The sequence below is a fragment of the Saimiri boliviensis genome, chromosome 12 (genome assembly GCF_048565385.1).
Source record: "Saimiri boliviensis isolate mSaiBol1 chromosome 12, mSaiBol1.pri, whole genome shotgun sequence".
NCBI lineage: Eukaryota > Metazoa > Chordata > Mammalia > Primates > Cebidae > Saimiri > Saimiri boliviensis.
Genome location: NC_133460.1, coordinates 15,401,501 through 15,423,126, shown reverse-complemented (window position 1 = coordinate 15,423,126; position 21,626 = coordinate 15,401,501). Strand labels below are relative to the sequence as shown.

Sequence of the window (21,626 nt, the reverse complement as noted above, 5' to 3'; positions counted from 1 at the left end):
AAAGTGCTGGGATTACAGGCTTGAGCCACCGCGCCCGGCCCGATTTTTTTCTTTTAATGAGAAAATTCATTGGTAGAAGACCAACAAGAAATTCTAAAGGTAATCCTTCAGGCTTAAATAAAGAAATCAGAGAATAACTTGAGTCTACATGAAAAAAAATAAACAAAGAGCACCAGTGAAGGTAACTATGTAAGTAAATATAACATACAATATAAATGGGTTTTTGATTGTAACTTTTTCTTCTATCTAATTTAAAATACAACTGCATAAACAGCTAATTATAGAGTTTCTTTTATGGACATAACAATACGTAAAGATGTGATTTGAGTGACAATGCAGCACAAAGAAGGAGGAAGGAAACAGACCTATATAGGAGCAAAACTTTTGCATACTGTTGACGGTAAGTTGCTAGTAATCCAAAATTGATTTTTATGAGATGTTAATTAGAATCCTCAGAGCAATCACTAAGAAAGTAATTTTAGAAAATACTAACAGAAACTATTGTTTTAATAAGGGAACTTAAATGGCATACTAGATAATATCTGACACTAAAGGTAATGGAGGAACAGGAGAATAATAAAGACATTAGAAATATAGTAATTTCATGGCAATATGGAAAACGTAAATTCTACTTTGCTGGTATTACATTAATTTAAATGGATTAAGCACTCTAATCAAAAGGCAGAGAATGGATTTAAAAAAAAAAAAACATGATCCAACTGTATGCTGTCTACAAGAGATATACTTAGATCAAAGATACAAATAGGGCTGGGCATGGTGTCTCACACTTGTAATCCCAGCACTTTGGGAGGCCAAGATGGGTGGATCACTTGGGCTCAGGAGTTTAAGACCAGCCTGGATAACATGGTGAAACCCCATTTCTACCAAAAATACAAAAAAGGAGCCAGGTGTGGTGGCATGTGCCTGTAGTCTCAGCTACTCAGGAAGCTGAGGTGGGATGATCACTTGAGCCCAGGAGGTTGAGGTAGCAGTGAGCCAAGATGATACCACTGCACAGCAGCCTGGGTGACAGTGAGATCCTGTCTTTAAAAAAAAAAAAAAAAAAAAAAAAAAAAAACAAATAGGTTGAAAGTAAAAGTGAAAGGATGGCAAAAGGCTGTTTAATTAAACACAATATATTTCAAACAGGTTGAAAGTAAAAAGATGTAAAAATATATGCCATACAAACAGTAACCATAAAAGAGCAGGGGTGGTTATACTAATAACAGACAAAATAGGCTTTAAGACAAACATTGTTACCAGAGACAAAAAAGAACATTACATGATGATAAAATGGCCAATCCCTTAAGAAGACATGACAAGTATAAACGTATTTGCACCCAACGACAGACTCCCAATATATATGAAATAAAAACTGACAGGATGAAGGGAGAAATAGACAATTCAAGCACTAAAATTTGGTGACTTTAAGATCTCACTTTCAGTAATGTACAGAAAAACAAGATAAGATCAACAAGACAATAGAAGACATGAACAACACTATAAAGCAAATGACCTAACATATATAAAATAATTCATCCAACAACAGCAAAATACACATTCGTCTTAAGTGCACATAGAACATTCTCCAGAATAGACTATATGTTAAGCCATAAATAAATCTCAAGAAATTTAAAATGATTGAAAGAATACAAAGTGTGTCGTCTATCCACAGTGGAATGAAATTAGAAATAAATAACTTTGGAAAATCCCCAAATACATATAAATTAAACAACACGCTTCTAAATAAACAATGGGGCATAGAAGAAATCACAAGACATATTAGAAAATACTTTGAGATTACTGAAAACAAAAACATAGCATACTAAAACTTATGAGATCCAGCTAAAGCAGTGGTTAGAAGAAAACTTATACCACAATGCCCATATTAAAAAAGAAGAAAGATGTCAAACCAATTACCTCATCTTTTACATTAAGAAAATACAAAAGAAAGGCAAATTAAACCCAAAGCAAGCAGATGGAAGAAAACAATAAAGATTAGAGTGGAGGTAAACAAAATGGAGAACAGAAAACTATTAGAGGAAATTACCAAAATCAAAAGTTTGTTCTTTGAAAACATCAACAAAATTGACCATTTCTGCCAAAATTACTAAGAAAAACAAGACAGAAGATTCAACTTGATAAAATCAGAAATGAAAAAGGGGTCATTACAATCAACATTACAGAAATTACAAATAGTTATAGGTATAGCTATGAGCAATCATACCAAAATTAAACAACCTACATGAAATGAACACATTCCTAGACACAGAGTACCAAAACTAACTGAAGTAGAAACAGAAAACCTGAATTACATGTACAGAATGTAAAGACAGGCCAGGCATGGTGGCTCATGCCTATAATCCTAGCACTTTGGGAGGCCAAGGCAGGTGAACCACGTGAGCTTAGGAGTTTGAGATCAGCCTAGGCAACAAGGTGAAACCCCATCTCTACTAAAACACACAAAAGTAGCCGGATGTGGTGGCATGTGTCTATAATCCCAGCTACTCAGGAGGCTGAGACAGGAGAATCGCTTGAACCCAGGAGGTGGAGGTTGCAGTGAGATGAGATCACACCACTGCACTCCAGCCTGAGCGACAGAGTGCGACACCATCTCAAAAAAAAAAAAAAAAAAAAAAAAAAAAAAAAGTAAAGATAGTGAATTCATAATCATAAAACTTCTCACAAAAAAAGAGGCCAGACCAGGCACGTTGGCTCACGCCTGTAATCCTAGCACTTTGGAAGGCCGAGGTGGTTGGATCACCTGAGGTCAGGAGTTCAAGACCAGCCTGGCCATCATGGTGAAACCCCATCTTAAGAAAAAGAAAAGAAAAGAAAAAAAAAGAGAAAAAGAAAAATGCCAAGCACCAAAAATCAAGATGGCTTCAGTGATAAACTCTTCCAAGCATTTCTAGAAAGATTAACACAAATCCTTTACAGATTCTCCCCCCCCCAAAAAAAATGAGAACACTTCCTATTTCATAAGGCTAGTATTACCTGAATACCAAAAACCAGACAGAAATATTAAACACACACACACACGCACACGCGCACACACACACGCACACGCACACCAGATAAATATCTCTTATGAATGTAGATTCAAAAGCTCTCAGCAAACCAATTTTTTTTTAAGAGACAGGGTCTCACTCTGTGGCCCAGACTGGAGTGCAGTGGTGCAATCACAGCTCACTGTAGCTTCAAACTCGTGGGCTCAAAGGACCCTCTCACCTCAGCTTCCCAAGTAGCTGGGACCACAGGCATTTGCCACCACATCTGGCTAGAAACCAAATCTAGCAACATATAAACATGAATTTACACCAAGAAAGATTTATCCTAGAAATGAAAGTTTGGTTCAATGTATAAAAACATCCATCAGGAGAGAGAGATCCAAGATGGCTGATCACTAGCAGCTCAGGATTGTAGCTCCCAGTGAAAGCCCAGAGAACAAGAGGACGCCACACTTTCAGATAAATTCTTGTTGCTCACGTACTAGGAGATTCCCAGCGGAGGAGCCCCGGGGGTCGCCAGCGCGACTCTTGTGGCTGGTGAGGCGGTTTTACCGGCGCCTTGGAGCGTCAGTTCTTGGTGCAGAGTCAGAAAAGCACCATCAATCTTAACGCCACTGTTTTAGCCAGCGCAGTGGGTTGCTCAGATTCCGACGCTGCAAATCAATAAGTTGGACGTCCACTCAGAAACCCAATTACAAAGACGGTAATTATAAAGACCACAGATGGATAAATCTATAATGAAGGGAAGAAACCAACCTAAAAAGGCTGAGAATACCCAAAATTGGAAGGCCTCTCCCTTTTCAGGGGATCACAGTTCCTCATCAGCAACGGATCAAGGCCTGATGGAGAACAAGTGTGTTCCATTAACAGAAGCAGGCTTTAAAAGGTAGATGATAAGAAACTTCTGTGAATTAAAAGAACTTGTTCTAACCCAGTGCAAATAAACTAAGAACTTTGAAGAAAGGTTTGACGAAATGTTAACAAGAATACACAATTTAGAGAGGAATGTAAGAGTATTGATGGAGCTGAAAAACACAACACGAGAACTTGGCGAAGTATGCACAAGGTTTTTTGTTTGTTTGTTTGTTTGTTTGTTTGTTTTTTGAGATGGAGTTTCGCTCTTGTTACCCAGGCTGGAGTGCAATGGCGCGATCTCGGCTCACCGCAACCTCCGCCTCCTGGGTTCAGGCAATTCTCCTGCCTCAGCCTCCTGAGTAGCTGGGATTACAGGCATGCACCACCATGCCCAGCTATTTTTTTTGTATTTTTAGTAGAGACGGGGTTTCACCATGTTGACCAAGATGGTCTCGATCTCTTGACCTTGTGATCCACCCGCCTCGGCCTCCCAAAGTGCTGGGATTACAGGCTTGAGCCACCGCGCCCGGCCTTTTTTTTTTTTTTTTTTTTTTTTTTTTTTTGAGACGGAGTTTCGCTCTTGTTACCCAGGCTGGAGTGCAATGGCGCGATCTTGGCTCACCGCAACCTCCGCCTCCTGGGTTCACGCAATTCTTCTGCCTCAGCCTCCTAAGTAGCTGGGATTACAGGCACGCGCCACCACACCCAGCTAGTTTTTTTGTATTTTTAGTAGAGACAGGGTTTCACCATGTTGACCAGGATGGTCTTGACCTCTCGACCTCGTGATCCACCCGCCTCAGCCTCCCAAAGTGCTGGGATTACAGGCTTGAGCCACCGCACCCGGCCCTAACAGCCGAATTGATCAAGCAGAAGAAAGGATATCAGAGGTCAAAGACCAACTTAATGAAATAAAATGAGAAGATTAGATTAGAGAAAAAAGGATAAAAAGGAACGAGCAAAGTCTCCAAGAAATATGGGACTATGTGAAAAGACCTAATCTACGTTTGATAGGTGTACTTGAATGAAGAGAATGAATTCAAGCTGGAAAATATGCTTCAGGATATTATTCAGGAAAATTTTCCCAACCCAGCAAGGCAGGACAATATTCAACTCCAGGTGATACAGAGAACACCACAAAGATATTCCTCAAGAAGACCAACCTCAAGGCACATAATTGTCAGATTCACCAGGGTTGAAATGAAGGAGAAATGAAGGAGAAAATTCTAAGGGCAGCCAGAGAGAAAGGTCAGGTTACCCACAAAGGGAAGCCTATCAGACTCACAGCAGATCTCTCAGCAGAAACCCTACAGGCCAGAAGAGAGTGGGGACCAATATTCAATATCCTTAAAGAAAAGAACTTTCAACCCAGAATTTCACATCCAGCCAAACTAAGCTTCATAAGCAAAGGAAAAATAAAATATTTCATGAACAAGCAAGCACTCAGATTTCACCACCACCAGGCCTGCTTTACAAGAGCTTCTGAAAGAATCATTACACATAGAAAGGAACAACCAGTATCAGCCTTTCTAAAAAATACCAAAAAGTAAAGAGCATCAACATAATGAAGAATTTACATCAACTAATGGGCAAAACAGCCAGCTAACATTAAATGGCAGTATTAAACTCACATATATTAATTCTAAACTTAAATTGACTAAATCCCCCAATCCAAAGACACAGACAGGCAAATTGGACAAAAAGCCAAAACCCATCGGTATGCTGCATCCAGACCCATCTCACATGCAAGGATACACAAAGACTCAAAACAAAGGGATAGAGAAAGATTTACCAACCAAATGGAGAACAAAACTAAATAAACAAAAAGCAGGAGTTGCGATTTTTGCCTCTGATAAAATAGTCTTTAAAGCAACAAAGATCAAAAGAAGCAAAGAAGGACATTATATAATGATAAAACAATTAATGCAACAAGAAGAGCTAAAGATCCTAAATATATATGCACCCAATACACGAATACCCAGATATATAAGACTTATAAAGAGACTTAGACTCCCACACAATAATAGTGGGAGACTTCAACATTAATATTAGACAGATCAATGAGACAGAAAATTAACAACGATATCCAGGACTTGAACTCAGATCTGAAACAAGTAAGCTTAATTAACATTTATAGAACTCTCCACTTCAAATACAGAAAATATACACTCTTATCAGTACCACATCACACCTATTTACAGGTTTAAATGAAATATTGGTTGGCTGCTTGTTTGTTATTTTCTTCCCTCATTTTTTTCATGTCTCCATTATTAAGCACAATTATAGGCATACCCATTTTTAGACTGCATTCTACCCCGGGCAATAAAGCAACACCCCCATTCTCTCTCCCTCTTCCACTTTCTCTTTCTTCCTCTCCTTTATTTTTTTCATTCTTTTTTTCTTTCTTTTAAAAAAAATCCATCAATGTAATATACCATATGTTATAGAATAAAAGACAAAATGTGATAATCTCTATAGACAAACCATTTAACAAAATCTAAAACCCTTTCATTATAAAACATTCAACAAACTAGGAATAGAGGAAAACTTCTTGAAATTGATAAAGGGCATCTACAAAATCACCCACAGCTAACATACTTAGTGATAAAAGACTGAAATTTTTCTCGCTAAGATCAGGAACAAGACAACAATGTCCCCTTTGCCACTTGTATTCAACATTTTTCTGGAGGTTCTAGCCAGAGCAATTCACAAGAAAAAGAAGTAAAAAGTATCCATATTGAAAGAAGAAACAAAGCTATCTTGATTTGTGTAAGACATGATCTTGTACACAGAAACTTCTAAATAACCCGAGAATGAGTAATACTATTAGACATTATAAATGAGTTTAGTCAGATGGCAGATTATAAGATCAACTTTTTAAAATTAATTGTATTTTTATACACTAGCAAGGAACAACCTGAAAATGAAATTAAGAGAGTAATTCTACTTACATTAGCATCCAAAGAATAAAGTATTGAGAGAGATCCAAGATGGCTGATTACCAGGAGCTCAGGATTGTAGCTCCCAGTGAAAGCGCAGAGAACGAGAGGACGCCACACTTTCAGACGAATTTTTGTTGCTCACAGACCAGGAGATTCCCAGCGGAGGAGACCCACGGGTTGCCAGCGCAACTCTTGCGGCCACGCGGCTATTTTGGCAGCGTCCCAGCGTGGTGGTTCTTGGTGCAGAATAAACGGGACTGGGTCCTCTTTTGGTCGACGTTTGGAGCTACGGGAAGGCAGAGCTGCCTACTCAGCTGATTGAAAAAGGGACTCAAGAGGGAAGCCAGACCCCCGAGATTCCCGGGCAGAAAAGCACCACGAATCTTAACGCAGCTGTTTTGGCCTGCGCAGTGGGTTGCTTAGATTCCGGTGCTGGGAATCAACAAGTTGGACGTCCGCTCAGAGACCTAATTTGAAAGTTAGTAATTACAAAGACGACAGGTGGATAAATTTACAATGATGGGAAGAAACCAGCGTAAAAAGGCTGAGAATACTTAAAATCAGAATGCCTATCCCTCTACAGGGGATCACAGTTCCTCATCAACAAGGGAATAAGGCCTGATGGAGAACAAGTGTGTTCCATTAACAGATTTAGGCTTCAGAAGATGGATAATAAGAAACTTCTATGAGTTAAAAGAACACGTTCTAGCCCAATGTAAAGAAACTAAGAACCTTGAAAAAAGGTTTGACGAAATCCTAACGAGAATAGACAATCTAGAGAGGAATGTAAGTGAATTAATGGAACTGAAGAATACAATACGAGAACTCAGCGAAGTATGCACAGGTTTTAACAGTCGAATTGATCAAGCAGAAGAAAGGATATCAGAGGTCAAAGACCAACTTAATGAAATGAAATGAGAAGGCAAGATTAGAGAAGAAAGAGTAAAAAGGAATGAGCAAAGTCTCCAAGAAATATGGGACTATGTGAAAAGACCTAATTTATGTTTGATAGGTGTACCTGAATGTCATGAAGAGAATGAATCCAAGCTGGAAAATATTCTTCAGGATGTTATTCAGGAAATCTTTCCTAACCTAGTAAGGCAGGAAAATACTCAACTTCAGGTAATACAGAGAACCCCACAAAGATATTTCTCAAGTAGAGCAACCCCAAGACACATAATCATTAGATTCACCAGGGTTGAAATAAAGGAGAAAATTCTAAGGGCAGCTAGAGAGAAAGGTCAGGTTACCCATAAAGGGAACCTTATCAGACTCACAGCAGATCTCTCAGCTGAAACCCTACAAACTAGAAGAGAGTGGGGGTCAATATTCAATATCCTCAAAGAAAAGAATTTTTAACCCAGAATCTCATATCCAGCCAAATTAAGCTTCATAAATGAAGGAAAAATAAAATTTTTCCTGAACAAGCAAGCACTCAGAGATTTCACCACCACTAGGCCTGCTTTACAAGAGCTTCTGAAGGAAGCACTACACACAGAAAGGAACAACCAGTATCAGTCATCCAAAAAACTTACCAAAAGATAAAGAGTATCTCCATAATGAAGAATATACATCAACTAATGGGCAAAATAGCCAGCTAGCATTAAACGACAATATTAAACTCACAAATATCAATATTAATCCTAAATTTAAATGGATTAAATGCCCCAATCAAAGACACAGACAGGCAAATTAAATAAAAAGTCAAAATCCATCGGTTTGCTGTATCCAGATCCATCTCATAAGCAAGGACACACAAAGACTCAAAACAAAGGGTTGGTGGAAGACTTACCAATCAAATGGAGAGCAAAAAAAAGAAAAGAAAAAGAAAAGTGGAGTTGTAACTTTTATCTCTGACAAAACAGACTTTAATAGTAACAAAGACTAAAAGAAACAAAGAAGGACATTACATAATGGTAAAAGGATCAATGTAACAGCAGGAGTCAATGATCATAAATATATATGCACCCAATATAGGAACACCCAGATACATAAGACAAGTTCTTAATGACTTATAAAGAGACGTGGACTCCTGCACAATAATAGCGGGAGACTTTGACACCACATTGTTAATATTCGATGGATCATCGAGATAGAAAATTAACAGGGACATATATGATTTGAACTCAGACCTGGAACAAGTAAACTCAGTGAATATTTATAGAATTCTTCACCCCAGGTGTACAGAACATATATTTTTTTCTCAGTATCACATTACACCTATTTTGAAAGTGACCACATAATTGGAAGTAAATCACTCTTCAGCATTTGCATAGCATTTCACAGATTTAAATGAAATATTGGTTGGCTCTTTGTTATTTTCTTCCCTTATTCCTTCCTGTCTCCGCTGTTGAGCACAATTATCAGCATAAAAGAGGTTTTTAACAACTATTTTTAGATTGCATTCCAGCCTGGGCAATAGAGCAAGACTCCTGTTCTCTCTCCCCCTTTCTCTTTTTCTTTCTTTCTTTCAAAAATAAATAAATAAATAAAGTATTTAGGAATAAGTTTGACAAAAGGATACAATGCTGATACACTGAAAAGTCACTGGAAAAACTTAAAGAACTAACCAATTAAAAAGACATCCTGAGTTCTTGAATTCAAAAACTTAATATTGCTAAAGCAGCAATATTCCCTCAATGGATCTGTAGATTCAACACTATCCCCATCGAAATTTCTGCTTTTTTTTTTTTTTTTTTTTTTGGCAGAAATTGACAGGCTGATCCTAAAATTCATATGAAAACACAAGGGACCCAGAATGGCCAAAACGATCTTGAAAAAGAATAAAGTTGGTGGACTCACACTAACTTACTACAAAGCTACAGTAATCAAGAGAGTGTGATACTGACAGAAGGATAAACATATAGATCGATGAAATAGAATTTGATAAGAAGCAAAGACGGGAAAGTCAGTACGGAGGCAAAATGTCCCTCTCACAATTCTCCCTCCTCTCCTCTCTTCCTCCAACCTTCTCTTCCTTCCCTTCCTCCTCCTCCTTTTTCTTCTCTCTCCCTTCTTTCCCCTCCTCACTGGATCTACTTTTTTTTTTTTTTTTTTTTGACAGAGTCTCGCTCTGTCGCCCAGGCTGGAGTGCAGTGGCGTGATCTCAGCTCACTGCAACCTCCACCTCCCGGGTTCAAGCGATTCTCCTGCCTCATCCTCCGGAGTAGCTGGGATTACAAGCATGCACCACCACGCCTGGCTAATTTTGTATTTTAAGTAGAGGTGGGTTTGCTCCTTGTTGGTCAAGCTAATTTCGAACTCCCGATGTCATGTGATCTGCTTGCCTCAGCCTCCTAAAGTGCTGGGATTACAGGCCCAAGCCACCACGCCCAGCCAGAAACAGTGCTTTTCTCTCTTTTCTTTCTTTCTTTCTTTCTTTCTTTTTTTTTTTTTTTTTGAGACTGAGTCTCACTCTGTTGCCCAGGCTGGAATGCAATGCCACAATCTTGGCTCACTCCAGCCTCTGCCTCCTGGGTTCAAGCAATTCTCTTGCCCAAGTAGCCGGGACTACAAGCACCTGCCACCATGCCTGGCTAATTTTTGTATTTTTAGTAGAGACTGGGTTTCACCGTATTGGCTAGACTGGTCTCAAACTCCTGACCTCAAGTGATCTGCCCGCCTTGGCCTCCTAAAGTGCTGGGATTACATACAGGTGTGAGTCACTGTGCCCGGCCTCCTTTTTTTCTTCTCTCTTCCTCCTTTCCCCTCCTCACTGGATCTGCCTTTTTTTTTTTTTTTTTTTCTTTTTCTTTTTTTTCCAGACGGAGTCTCTGTTGCCCAGGCTGGAGTGCAGTGGCGCAATCTTGGCTCCCTGCAACCTCCACCTCCCAGGTTCAAGCAATTCTCCTGCCTTAGCCTCCTGAATAGCTAGGATTACAGGCATGTGCCACCACGCTCGGCTAACTTGTATTTTTAGTAGAGGCGGGGTTTCACCATGTTGACCAGGCTGAACTTGAACTCCTGACCTCAAGTGATCCATCCACCTTGGACTCCCAAAGTGCTGGGATTACAGAAGTGAGCCAGAGTGCCCAGCTGGACCTACCTTTCTGTGCATGTCTTCATACTCCCCTCTCTGAACTGGCAGTGATGAACAGCACGTGGTGAAACGTGCCTCCACACCACCCCTTCACACACCTCCCTGGTTTACACATCTCCAGTCCAAGGGACCAGCAGAGACAATGTCCCAGTTCCAAATTCTGAGGAAAGAGAATGTAATTTGCCCACCTTGGGCCAGGCACCCAGGCCTGTCAAGACCAATCAACTGAGACCAGGGATTGGAGTCATCAAGTACAGCATTAGCCATTGAGTGCTCTACCAGGAGGACTGTCTTCTTTGCTAAGTTAGAAACTGATTTTGGGAGTAACACAGGCTTCCTGATTCTCGCCATGAATCACTTTCTATAATACCTGTCATCTTCCCCCCAGCCTCCACAGGCATGCTGCATACAGTTGTTCAAGCTGTGCAATGCACAACCGTAGGGGGTGCGATCTGCATTTTAGGTGCTGTAGACGTGAATATTTATCTACCAATTTCTGACAAGTGGACTCTGACCAAGTAAGAGTCTTAGGGAAGGAGAAACTCATTCTAATTAAACAAAGATGACAGATAGGTAGGGATGGCCCTGCCTTCCTCCACTTCTCTTCTCTGTCCCTTTGGAGCATGGAAAGAATTGGGGGAGGGGAGCAGCTACCCTCGACTTTGTCCCCAAGATCTGACCTATCCATCTCCCCACAGGTGGGTGCATCCTTGTTTGCCAGCAATGTTGGAAGTGGACATTTCATTGGCCTGGCAGGGTCAGGTGCTGCTACAGGCCTTTCTGTGTCAGCTTATGAGCTTAATGTAAGTATTTTACCCAGGGCATAGATGACATCTTGCCTCTACCTCATAGGTAGATCTCAGGGGAAAGTTGTGTGAATGCCCTGCACTTTAAAAATAGAATGGTGGCCGGGCGCGGTGGCTCAAGCCTGTAATCCCAGCACTTTGGGAGGCCGAGGCGGGCGGATCACGAGGTCAAGAGATCGAGACCATCTTGGTCAACATGGTGAAACCCCGTCTCTACTAAAAATACAAAAAAGTAGCTGGGCATGGTGGCGCGTGCCTATAATCCCAGCTACTCAGGAGGCTGAGGCAGGAGAATTGTCTGAACCCAGGAGGCGGAGGTTGCAGTGAGCCGAGATCGCGCCATTGCACTCCAGCCTGGGTAACAAGAGCGAAACTCCGTCTCAAAAAAAAAAAAAAAAAAAAAATAGAATTGTGGGGCCAGACACGGTGGCTCATGCTTGTAACCCCAGCACTTTGGGAGGCCAAGTCGGGAGGATCACCTGAGGTCAGGAGTTTAAGACCAGCCTGTCCAACATGGTGAAACCTCATCTCTACTAAAAACATGAAAAATTAACCAGGCATAATGGAGGATGCCATAATCCCAGCTACTTGGGAGACTGAGGCAGGAGAAATGCTTGAACCTGAGAGGCGGAGGTTGCAGTGAGCCGAGATCGCACTACTGCACTCCAGCCTGGGCAACAAGAGTGAGACTCCATCTCCAAAAAAAAGGAAATATGAAGGCCAGCGAAGGAGAATCACTCAGCAAGTAAGAGACTACACCACAGGTGGAATTCAGGCCAGGCTGCCTCACGGCACAGAGGGAAATTTAAATGGGCACCTTGTCATGAGCTGGGGCCAAGTCCTGACTGTGTTTTCTTGAGCAGGGCTTGTTTTCTGTGCTGATGTTGGCCTGGATCTTCCTCCCCATCTACATTGCTGGTCAGGTGAGTTGGGGAGGGGGGCATTGGGATGCTGTAGAATTGAAAGATGCTTTGGGAATATCAGCCCTGCAGTCCCTCCCTCATTCTGTGATCCCTCCCTCCTGCCTATGGTCATCCATCAGATTGCCACTCAGAGGCCCCAGTGAAAAGGAGGGATGATTCACAGGTGAGACAATGAGGAACCCAGTCTGTAGCACGTCCCCCAGTCCCCAATATCCAAGGTACACAGAGGGTATTTGGAGGCTGGAAAAAATATGGAGTCCAAAAATTGCCAATAACAAAACACAAATGTAAAGCTCACAATTTCTTTTAAATGTTTAAAAATGTTTAAATCACACCATGTTTCTGCTCTTTTTTTTTTTTTTTTTTTTTTTTAGACAGCTTCTCGCTCTGTCTCCAGGATGGAATGGGGTGGTGCAATCTGGGCTCACTGCAGCCTCCGCCTCCTGGTCACAAGCAATCCTCCCACCTCAGCTTCCCCAGCAGCTGGGACCACAGGTGCATGCCACCATGCCCAGCTAATTTTTGTATTTTTTTTTTAGTTGAAAATACAAAAATTTCACCATGTTGTTGCCCAGGCTTGTCTCAAACTCCTGGGCTCAAGTGATCTGCCCACCTCAGCCTCCCAATCTGAGTAGCTGGAATTACAGGCATGAGCCACTATGCCCAGCCTATGTTCCTGCTCTTTACAAAAAACAAAACAACAACAACAACAAAAAGTATATAGCTCGTGCCTGTAATCCCAGCACTTTCCAAGGTGCGTGGATCACTTGAGCCCAGGAGTTTGAGACCAGACTGGGCAACATGGTGAAGACCCATCCCTACTAAAAAAAATACAAAAATTAGCCAGGCATAGTGGTATGCACCTGTAATCCCAGATACTCAGGAGACTGAGGAGGTATGAGAATCACTTGAGCCCGGGAGGCAGAGGTTGCAGTTTGCAGTGAGCTGAGATCATGCCACTGCACTCCAGCCCTGTCTCAAAAAAAAAAAGTATATATATATATATTTAAATTATATATACATGATTTTGTGATTTTTTTTCTTCCTTTGCATACAAAACTATAATAATTGAGCTATTTTTGACTGGTACAAAATGTCAACGTTTTAGTGCAAACTAATGCTGCTTTTGACTCTTTGAAAAGCAATTTTTAAAAAATCATCTATGATCTCATTTGCATCATTCATACTTTCTAAACCTAACTCTGTTCTGGACGTTCTACTGCACATGGCAAGATCACACAGTATCACAGTGCTGTTCAAAAGCAATAACTGATTTTAACTTTTTATAATGGAAATGTTAAAAAATACACAAAGTAGGCTGGGCATGGTGGCTCATATATGTAATCCCGGCACTTTGGGAGGCCAAGTTTGATGGATTGCTTGAGGCCAGGAGTTTGAGACCAGCCTGGGCAACATGGCAAAATCCCACCTCTACAAAAAATACAAAAATTAGCTGGGTGTGGTGATCCACACCTAAATAGTCTGAGATACTCAAGGGGCTGAGGTGGGAGGATTAGGATTACTTGAGCCTGTAGGCTGAGACTATATTCCCACCAGCAGCATATGAAAATTCCCTTGCCTGCAATTCACTGTATCCTTGATGATATTTCATATTCTCCAACTTAAAAATTATTGCTAATTTGGTGCATGTGTAGTAGTATCTCACTGCTTTAAAAAATTTTTTTTGAAAGGGAGTCTCACTCTGTCGCCCAGGGTGGAGTGCTGTGGCATGCCCTAGGCTCACAGCAACCTCCGCCTCCTGGGTTCAAGCAATTCTCCTGTCTCACGCAGGCCCCATCCCACCCCCTGCCCCACCCCAGTAGCTGGGAGGCCAGCTAATTTTTGTATTTTTAGTAGAGACGATATTTGCCAAGTTGGCCAGGCTGGTCTCCAATTACTGACCTCAGATGATCCTCCCACCTCAGCCTCCCAATGTGCTAGGATTATGGGCAGGAGCCACTGTACCCAGCCATCTCACTGCTTTTAATGGGCAACTCTTTTTGTACATTTTCTGGCCGTTTGGATTTCCTCTTTGAGGAAGTAACTTGTTTAGGACTTCTGCCCATTTTTTTATTAGGTTATATGTCTTTATTTAAAAAAAAATAGAGATGGGGGGGTAGGCTCAGTGGCTCACGTCCTGTAATCCCAGCACTTTGGGAGGCTGAGATGAGCGGACCACAAGGTCAGGAGTTCAAGACCAGCCTGACCAATATGATGAAACTCCATCTCTACTAAAAATACAAAAATTTAGCTGGGCGTGGTGGCAGGTGCCTGTAGTCCTAGCTACTTGAGAGGCTGAGGCAGGAGAATCGCTTGAACCTGGATGTGGAGGTTGCAGTGAGCCAAGATCGCACCACTTCACTCCAGCCTTGGTGACAGAGTGAGACTCTCTCTCTCTCTCTCTCTCTCTCTCTCTCTCTATATATATATATATATATATATATAGAGAGAGAGAGAGAGAGAGAGAGAGGGTCTTACTGTAGCAATAGAGATGTTGGCCAGGCTGGTCTCGAGCTCCTGGGCTCAAGCAATCCTCCCACCTTGGCCTGCCAAAGTGCTAGCATTACAGGTGTAAGCCACCATATGTGGCCTCGCAATTAAATCTATTATCCACCAATAATTTATTTTTGTCTACTATGTGTATTTTTTGAGACAGGATCTCCTCTGTCACTTAGGCATGACCATGGCTCACTGCAGCCTCGACCTCCTGGGCTCAGGCTCAAGTGATCCTCCCACCTCGGCCACCTGAGTAGCTGGGACTACAGGCGCCTGCCACCACGCCTGACTAAATGTGTATTTTTTGTAGAAATGGGGTTTCACTATGTTGCCCAGGCTGGTCTCGAACTCCTAGACTCCAGTGATCTCTTGTCTCAGCCTCCCAAAGTGATGAGAACCAACTGTGCTGGGCCCCTCTTGTCCCTTCTTAAGTCTCTGACTGAGACTCCCAAGAAGACCATCTGTGCCTCTGAGTTGAGGGATGGGCAGGAGCTGATGGGAAGGGCTGGTGTGGGAAGGTCACATGCTGGTGGTGAAGTCAGCTGGTGGTGAAATCTCAGCTCTGGCCCTCAGGTCACCACGATGCCAGAATACCTACGGAAGCGCTTTGGTGGCACCAGAATCCCTATCATCCTGGCGGTACTCTACCTATTTATCTACATCTTCACCAAGATCTCGGTAAGGCAGGGACACAGCCTGGCCACACCCATGCAGCATGGGAAGAAGATAAGGCACAGATCACTGCTCAGGAGTGTCTCCTCCCCATCCCTTCTCCTCTTTCGTAGGCTGCAGGGAGTTTAGAGGAAGAAGGGATTGGGGGGAGGTTAGTGTGGACGGAGAAAACTGGGAGAAAATGGGAGGATTCAGTGGCTCATGCCTGTAATCTCAGCACTTTGGGAGGCTGAGACAGGTGTATCACTTGAGGTTAGGAGTTCGAGACAAGCTCGGCCAGCGTGGCAAAACCCCACCTCTGCCAAAAAATACAAAAGTTATCCAGGCGTGGTGGTGCAGACTTGTAGTCCCAGCTACTCGGAAGGCTGAGGCAGGAGAATTGCTTAAGCCCAGGAGGCGGAGGTTGCAGTGAGCTGAGATCACACCACTGCACTCCAGCCTGGGCAGCAGAGCAAGGTTCTGTCTCAAAAAAAAAAAAAAAAAAAGAGAAAAGGTAGAGAAAAGGAGGGAAGGACTTTCTCTCCTACTCCTGCAAAAGTTTCTTTGGCAACATCTCAAGATGGTGTGGGTTGCTCAATGGGACTCCAAGAACCCTGCCAACCCTTGGATAGGACTGTTCTCTTCCTCCTGGAATTAGATATTGATCAGCTATTTATCAGATGTGCTGATGGCTGATTGCATCTGCCCCACCCTTACTTTTGGATGGGCAGATCTCCTAGGAAGTGGCAAAGAACAGGTGTATGGCAACCTCTTGCCCCTCAGGAGAAGCTGTCTCCACTTCCAGCTGGGGAGGAGGGAGGAGCTTATCCTATGGGAAGGGGTGAGGGGGAGCAGAAGGGGTTCCATTGAATCTAAACAATAAGTGACTCTACACCAGCTCCAGACTGCAGGACAGACACACAAGCTCCTTTCTAGAATGTTCACTTGCCGTCTGGTGGGAAGCTGCAGATGTGGGAAGCCTCCTAGGGGAAGTCACATCCCCAGAGGAACTTACCAGTTAGAGAAAGGGGATTGGCCCTCCAGATGGATGCACCAGCACAAATGAAATCTGGGAGGCCCAGGTACACATGACTTGTTGGAGAAATGCGGGATATATTTCAAAGTCTCTGGAGGACTGGAAATAAGAAGTATTTAGCCTTATTTATTTAGCCTTTATCTTGGGAGCAATGGGAGAGTCACTTAAGAGTTTGAATGGGGAGAAGGATGATGTGATCATGATGGTGTCTGAAGAAGGTTGCAGTGTGGAGGATGGAGCATAAGAGGACTAAAGGCAGAAGCAAGAAGACCACTGAGGAGGCTACTGTGTTAGCCCAGGGCATGCAGGGCTCCAGCATAAGACTCCTGATCTGGGATGCGATGGATGAAGAAGGGACAATGCATGACTCTTCTGTGTTTGGCAGAATCTGGCTAGGCCCTGATCCCAGGGAACCTGTGCCGCAAATGTCCATTAATTCATTCATCCATCAACTTCCTTTCTCTGCAGGTAGACATGTATGCAGGTGCCATCTTTATCCAGCAGTCTTTGCACCTGGATCTGTACCTGGCCATAGTGGGGCTGTTAGCCATCACTGCTGTATACACAGTTGCTGGTAAGACTGAATGGAGGGTAACACCTGGCAGGGGCAGTGGGCAGTGGCTGAGGGCCACTCCATCTTCTCCTTGCCCATCTTCTCATGTTCCATGATGCTAAGACCCATTTATTCATGAAACATCACTTCTTTACCCTAGATAAAAAGATTTCTCCTGACCATTATCCAAAGGAAGAGGGCTGCCTGATAAGGAAAAGCATTTTAGGCCAGGCACAGTGGCTCATGCCTGCAATATCAGCACTTGAGGAGGCCAAGGCAAGTGGATCACTTGAGATCAGGAATTCCAGACCAACAGGGCAAAACCCCATCTCTGCTAAATGTGCAAAAATTAGCTGGATGTGGCGGCTGGCACCTGTAATGCCAGCTACTCAGGAGGCCGAGGTGGAAGAATTGCTTGAACCTGGGGGGGCGGAGGTTGCAGTGAGCCAAGATCATGCCACTGCCCTCCAGCCTGGGTGATAGAGTGAGACTTCATCTCAAAAAAAAAAAAAAAAAAAAAAAAAAAAGGATAAAACATTTTAAAAATACACCACAATGGCATAATGTTTTTTCCTGATCATGTATCCCAGAACTGTTTCTTGAGCACCTACTAACTGCTGAGCCATGTGCAGTCACAGGCACAATACAAGGCTGGGTAATAAACTACTTCAATCCTGAAGCCTGAGAGCAAATAACCTCATCTGTCCCCATTACACCTGTATCCTAGAAGAGTACTTGGCACACAGTAGGGCCTTGAGAAGTACCTGTTTTTAAATATTCATTATCTTATCTTCCACTCTATGTTCACCCTTCTCTGCCTCCTCTTGGCATAATGTAACTCATTCCATATATATGTGTGTGCTTGTGTGTGTGTGCATACACAGACACACACACACCCCTGGTGTCGATATATTATGTACCTTGTATCTATAAATTATGTATTTACATATACTTGTATGCATATATGTATATACATTTCCAACTATGTGCCAGACATTATGCTAGGGAGTGAGGCACAGATGTAGACAAGACAAATATCTCTACTCCAGAGGAACTTAAGTGAGGATGAGAGACAAACAATGAACAAGGAAATCAATAAATAATGACAGGCCAGGTGTGGTGGCTCGTGCCTATATCAGCACTTTGGGAAGCCAAGGCAGGTGGATCACCTGAGGTCAGGAGTTGGAGACCAACCTAACCAACATGGTGAAAACCCATCTCTGCTAAAAATAAAAAATAAAAAAATAGCTGGGCGTGTTGTCGCACGCCTGTAATCCCAGCTACTCTGGAGGCTGAGGCAAGAGAATCACTTGAACCCAGAAGGTGGAGGTTGCAGCGAGCCAAGATCACACCACTGCACTCTAGCCTGGGCAACACAGTGAAACTTTGTCTCAAAAAAAATAATAAAAAAATAAGGCTGTTCTGTCTGGTGCAAGATAGTATCTCATTGCGGTAGTGGTTTGTATTTTTCTTTTTCTTTCTTTCTTTCTTTTTTTTTTTTCCTGGCAGGGTCTCCCTCTGTCGCTCAGGCTGGAGTGCAGTGGTATAATCTTGGCTCACTGAAACCTCCATCTCCTGCGTTCAAGTGATTCTTCTGTCTCAGCCTCCTGAGTAGCTGAGACTACCGGTGCCAGTCACTATGCCTGGCTAATTTTTGTATTTATTGGTAGAGGCAGGGTTTCACTGTGTTGGCCAGGCTGGTCTTGAACTCCTGGTCTCAAGTGATCTGCTGCATCAGCCTCCCAAAATGCTGGGATTACGGGTGTGAGCCACTGCACCCGGCCTGTGCATTTTTCTGATTAGTGATGATGTGCATTTTTTCATATCTCAACCAAGTTTAATTTTTTTTTGGAGACAAAGTCTTGCTCTGTTGCCCAGGCTGGAGTGCAGTGGTGCGATCTCGGCTTACTGCAACCTCCACCTCCCAGGTTCAAGCGATTCACCTGTCTCAGCCTTCTGAGTAGCTGGAATTACAGGCACGCCCCACCACACCTGGCTATATTTTGTATTTTTTGTAGAGCCAGGCTCGTCTCGAACCCCTGCCTCAGCCTCCCAAAGTGCTGGGACTACAGGCATGCGCCACCACACCTGGCTGATTCTGTTTTTTAGTAGAGACGGTTTCACCTTGTTGGCCAGGATGGTCTCAATCTCTTGACCTCGTGATCCGCCTGCCTCGGCCTCCCAAATTGCTGGGATTACAGGTGTGAGCCACGGTGCCCAGCCTAGTCCAGGTTTCTTAAAGCAAATGGTCTCAGGTCAACAGGAAAGTAAGTGCAGAAGCTGCAGGGACCCTTGAGGCCCAGGCTTGGAGAGGCACAATATCACTTCCCCCATATTCTATTGGTCAAAGCAAGTCACATGGCAAAGCCCCTTTGAGAAGCAGAGAAATCAATTTCCCTCATCATGAAAGGAGCAGCAAAGTCACATTGCAAAATGGGCATGCACACAGGGAGGAGTGATCGTGGCCATCTTTGCAATCAGTCAGCACCACGAAATCTCCCGTCGGGTCCTGGCCTTCCAGGTTCCCTTGGTGACCCAGAGTAACCCCTTCTCATCAGACTTCCTGAGCCTCACCTCTGTGCTCATCCCACCAGGTGGCCTGGCTGCTGTGATCTACACGGATGCTCTGCAGACGCTGATCATGCTTATAGGAGCACTCACCTTGATGGGCTACAGTAAGTGGGGTCCCAGGGTCACTTGGGTGGACAACAGCACCTCTCTCAAGCAGGGATATCTACTCTCATCACTGTGAGAGGCAAACCCAGCTGTCTGGAGCATACTACTGGGGGAAATTTTGTCATGGGTGCTTTGTTTGAAGCACAGTTATTTTAGCTAGAAGAGAACTGTGCTTACTGTGGAAACGTACTGTTTCTGTTTTCGTTTTTTGTTTTGAGACAGGGTCTTGCTCTGTCACTCAGGCTGAAGTGTCAGGATCACAGCTCACTGCAGCCTTGAGCTCCTGGGCTCAAATGACTATCCCACCTCAACCTCCTGAGTAGCTGGGACTACAGGTATAAGCCACTATGTCCAGCTAATTGTTTTATTATTTTGTTTTTTTGTAGTGACGAAGTCTCACTGTGTTGCCCAGGCTGATCTCAAACTCCTGGCCTCAAGTGATCCTCCTGCTTCAGCCTCCCAAAGCCACCCTACCTAGAACTGTTTTTGTTTAAGTAAAAATTAATCTCTTTCTATACTAATATGGAAAAATAATAGAATAAATAAATAAAAGAAGATGAAGAGACAGCTCTTACAGAAGGTTTTGTTTGTTTGCTTTGAGATAGGGTCTCACTCTGCCACCCAGACTGGAGTGCAGTGACAATCTTGTCTCACTGCAGTCTCTGCCTGCTGGGCTCAAGCCTCCAAGTAGCTGGACCCATAGGTATGCACCACCACATCAAGCTAATTTTTACAATTTTTTTTTTAGAGATGGGGTTTCACCATGTTGCCCAGGCTGGTCTCAAACTCCTGGGCTCAAGCAATCCACCTGCCTCGGCCTCCCAAAATGCTGGAATTATAGGCATGAGCCACCACTCCCAGACTTTTTTTTTGAGACGGAATCTCACTCTGTCATCCAGGCTGGAGTGCAGTGGCAGGATCTTGGCTCACTGCAACCTCTGCCTCCCAGGTTCAAGTGATTCTCCTGCCTCAGCCTCCTGAGTAGCTGGGATTACAGGCACACACCAGCATATGTGGTTGATTTTTGTATTTTTAGTAAAGACAGGGTTTCCCCATGTGAACCAGGCTGGTCTTGAATTCCTGACCTCAGGTGATCTGCCTGCCTCGGCCTCCCAAAGTGCTGGGATTATAGGCAGGAGCAATCTCACCCCACCCAATATCTATTTCTCTGAAAAGAACTAAAAAAGTGGCTCACTCCTATAATCCCAGCACTTTGGGAGGTCGAGGCAGGAGAATTGCTTGAGCCTAGGAGTTCACGACCAACCTGGACAACAGCAAGATCTGTCTCTACAAAAAACTTTAAAAAGTCACCGGATGTGGTGATGCATGCCTGTAGTCCTAACTACTCCGGAGGCTGAGGCAGGAGGATTGCTAAAGCCCAGGAGTTTGAGGTCACAAATAATTGACACCCTTCTTAGGGCAAGTATAGATGATTTTTGGAGGTAGTAAATTATTTTGGGGGGAAGTCAATGGGCTTAAACAACATACAATGGCCTGGGACGATGGCCAGAAGAATCAATTGAGGTCAGGAGTTTGAAACCAGCCTGGCCAATATGGTGAAACCCCATCTCTACTAAAAATACAAAAATTAACCAGGCTTGGTGGTGCATGCCTTTAATCTCTGCTACCTGGGAGGCTAGG

General features: G+C 43.3%; 1 protein-coding gene across 4 annotated transcripts in view; it reads left to right on the top strand.

Moving 5' to 3' along the window:
• The window catches only part of SLC5A11 (solute carrier family 5 member 11), a 61,390-nt gene that overhangs the window by 19,126 nt on the left and 20,638 nt on the right, over positions 1–21,626 (top strand). For 3 of the 4 annotated variants that reach the window (XM_039477907.2, XM_039477908.2, XM_074381909.1), the window contains 5 exons: positions 11,543–11,647; positions 12,514–12,573; positions 15,643–15,747; positions 17,225–17,330; positions 19,904–19,984. In XM_039477907.2, coding sequence (XP_039333841.2) covers positions 11,543–11,647; positions 12,514–12,573; positions 15,643–15,747; positions 17,225–17,330; positions 19,904–19,984 — 457 coding nt within the window. Of the gene's footprint in view, positions 1–11,542; positions 11,648–12,513; positions 12,574–15,629; positions 15,748–17,224; positions 17,331–19,903; positions 19,985–21,626 lie in introns of those variants that run through there. The other variant, XM_074381910.1, reaches the window with a different exon arrangement.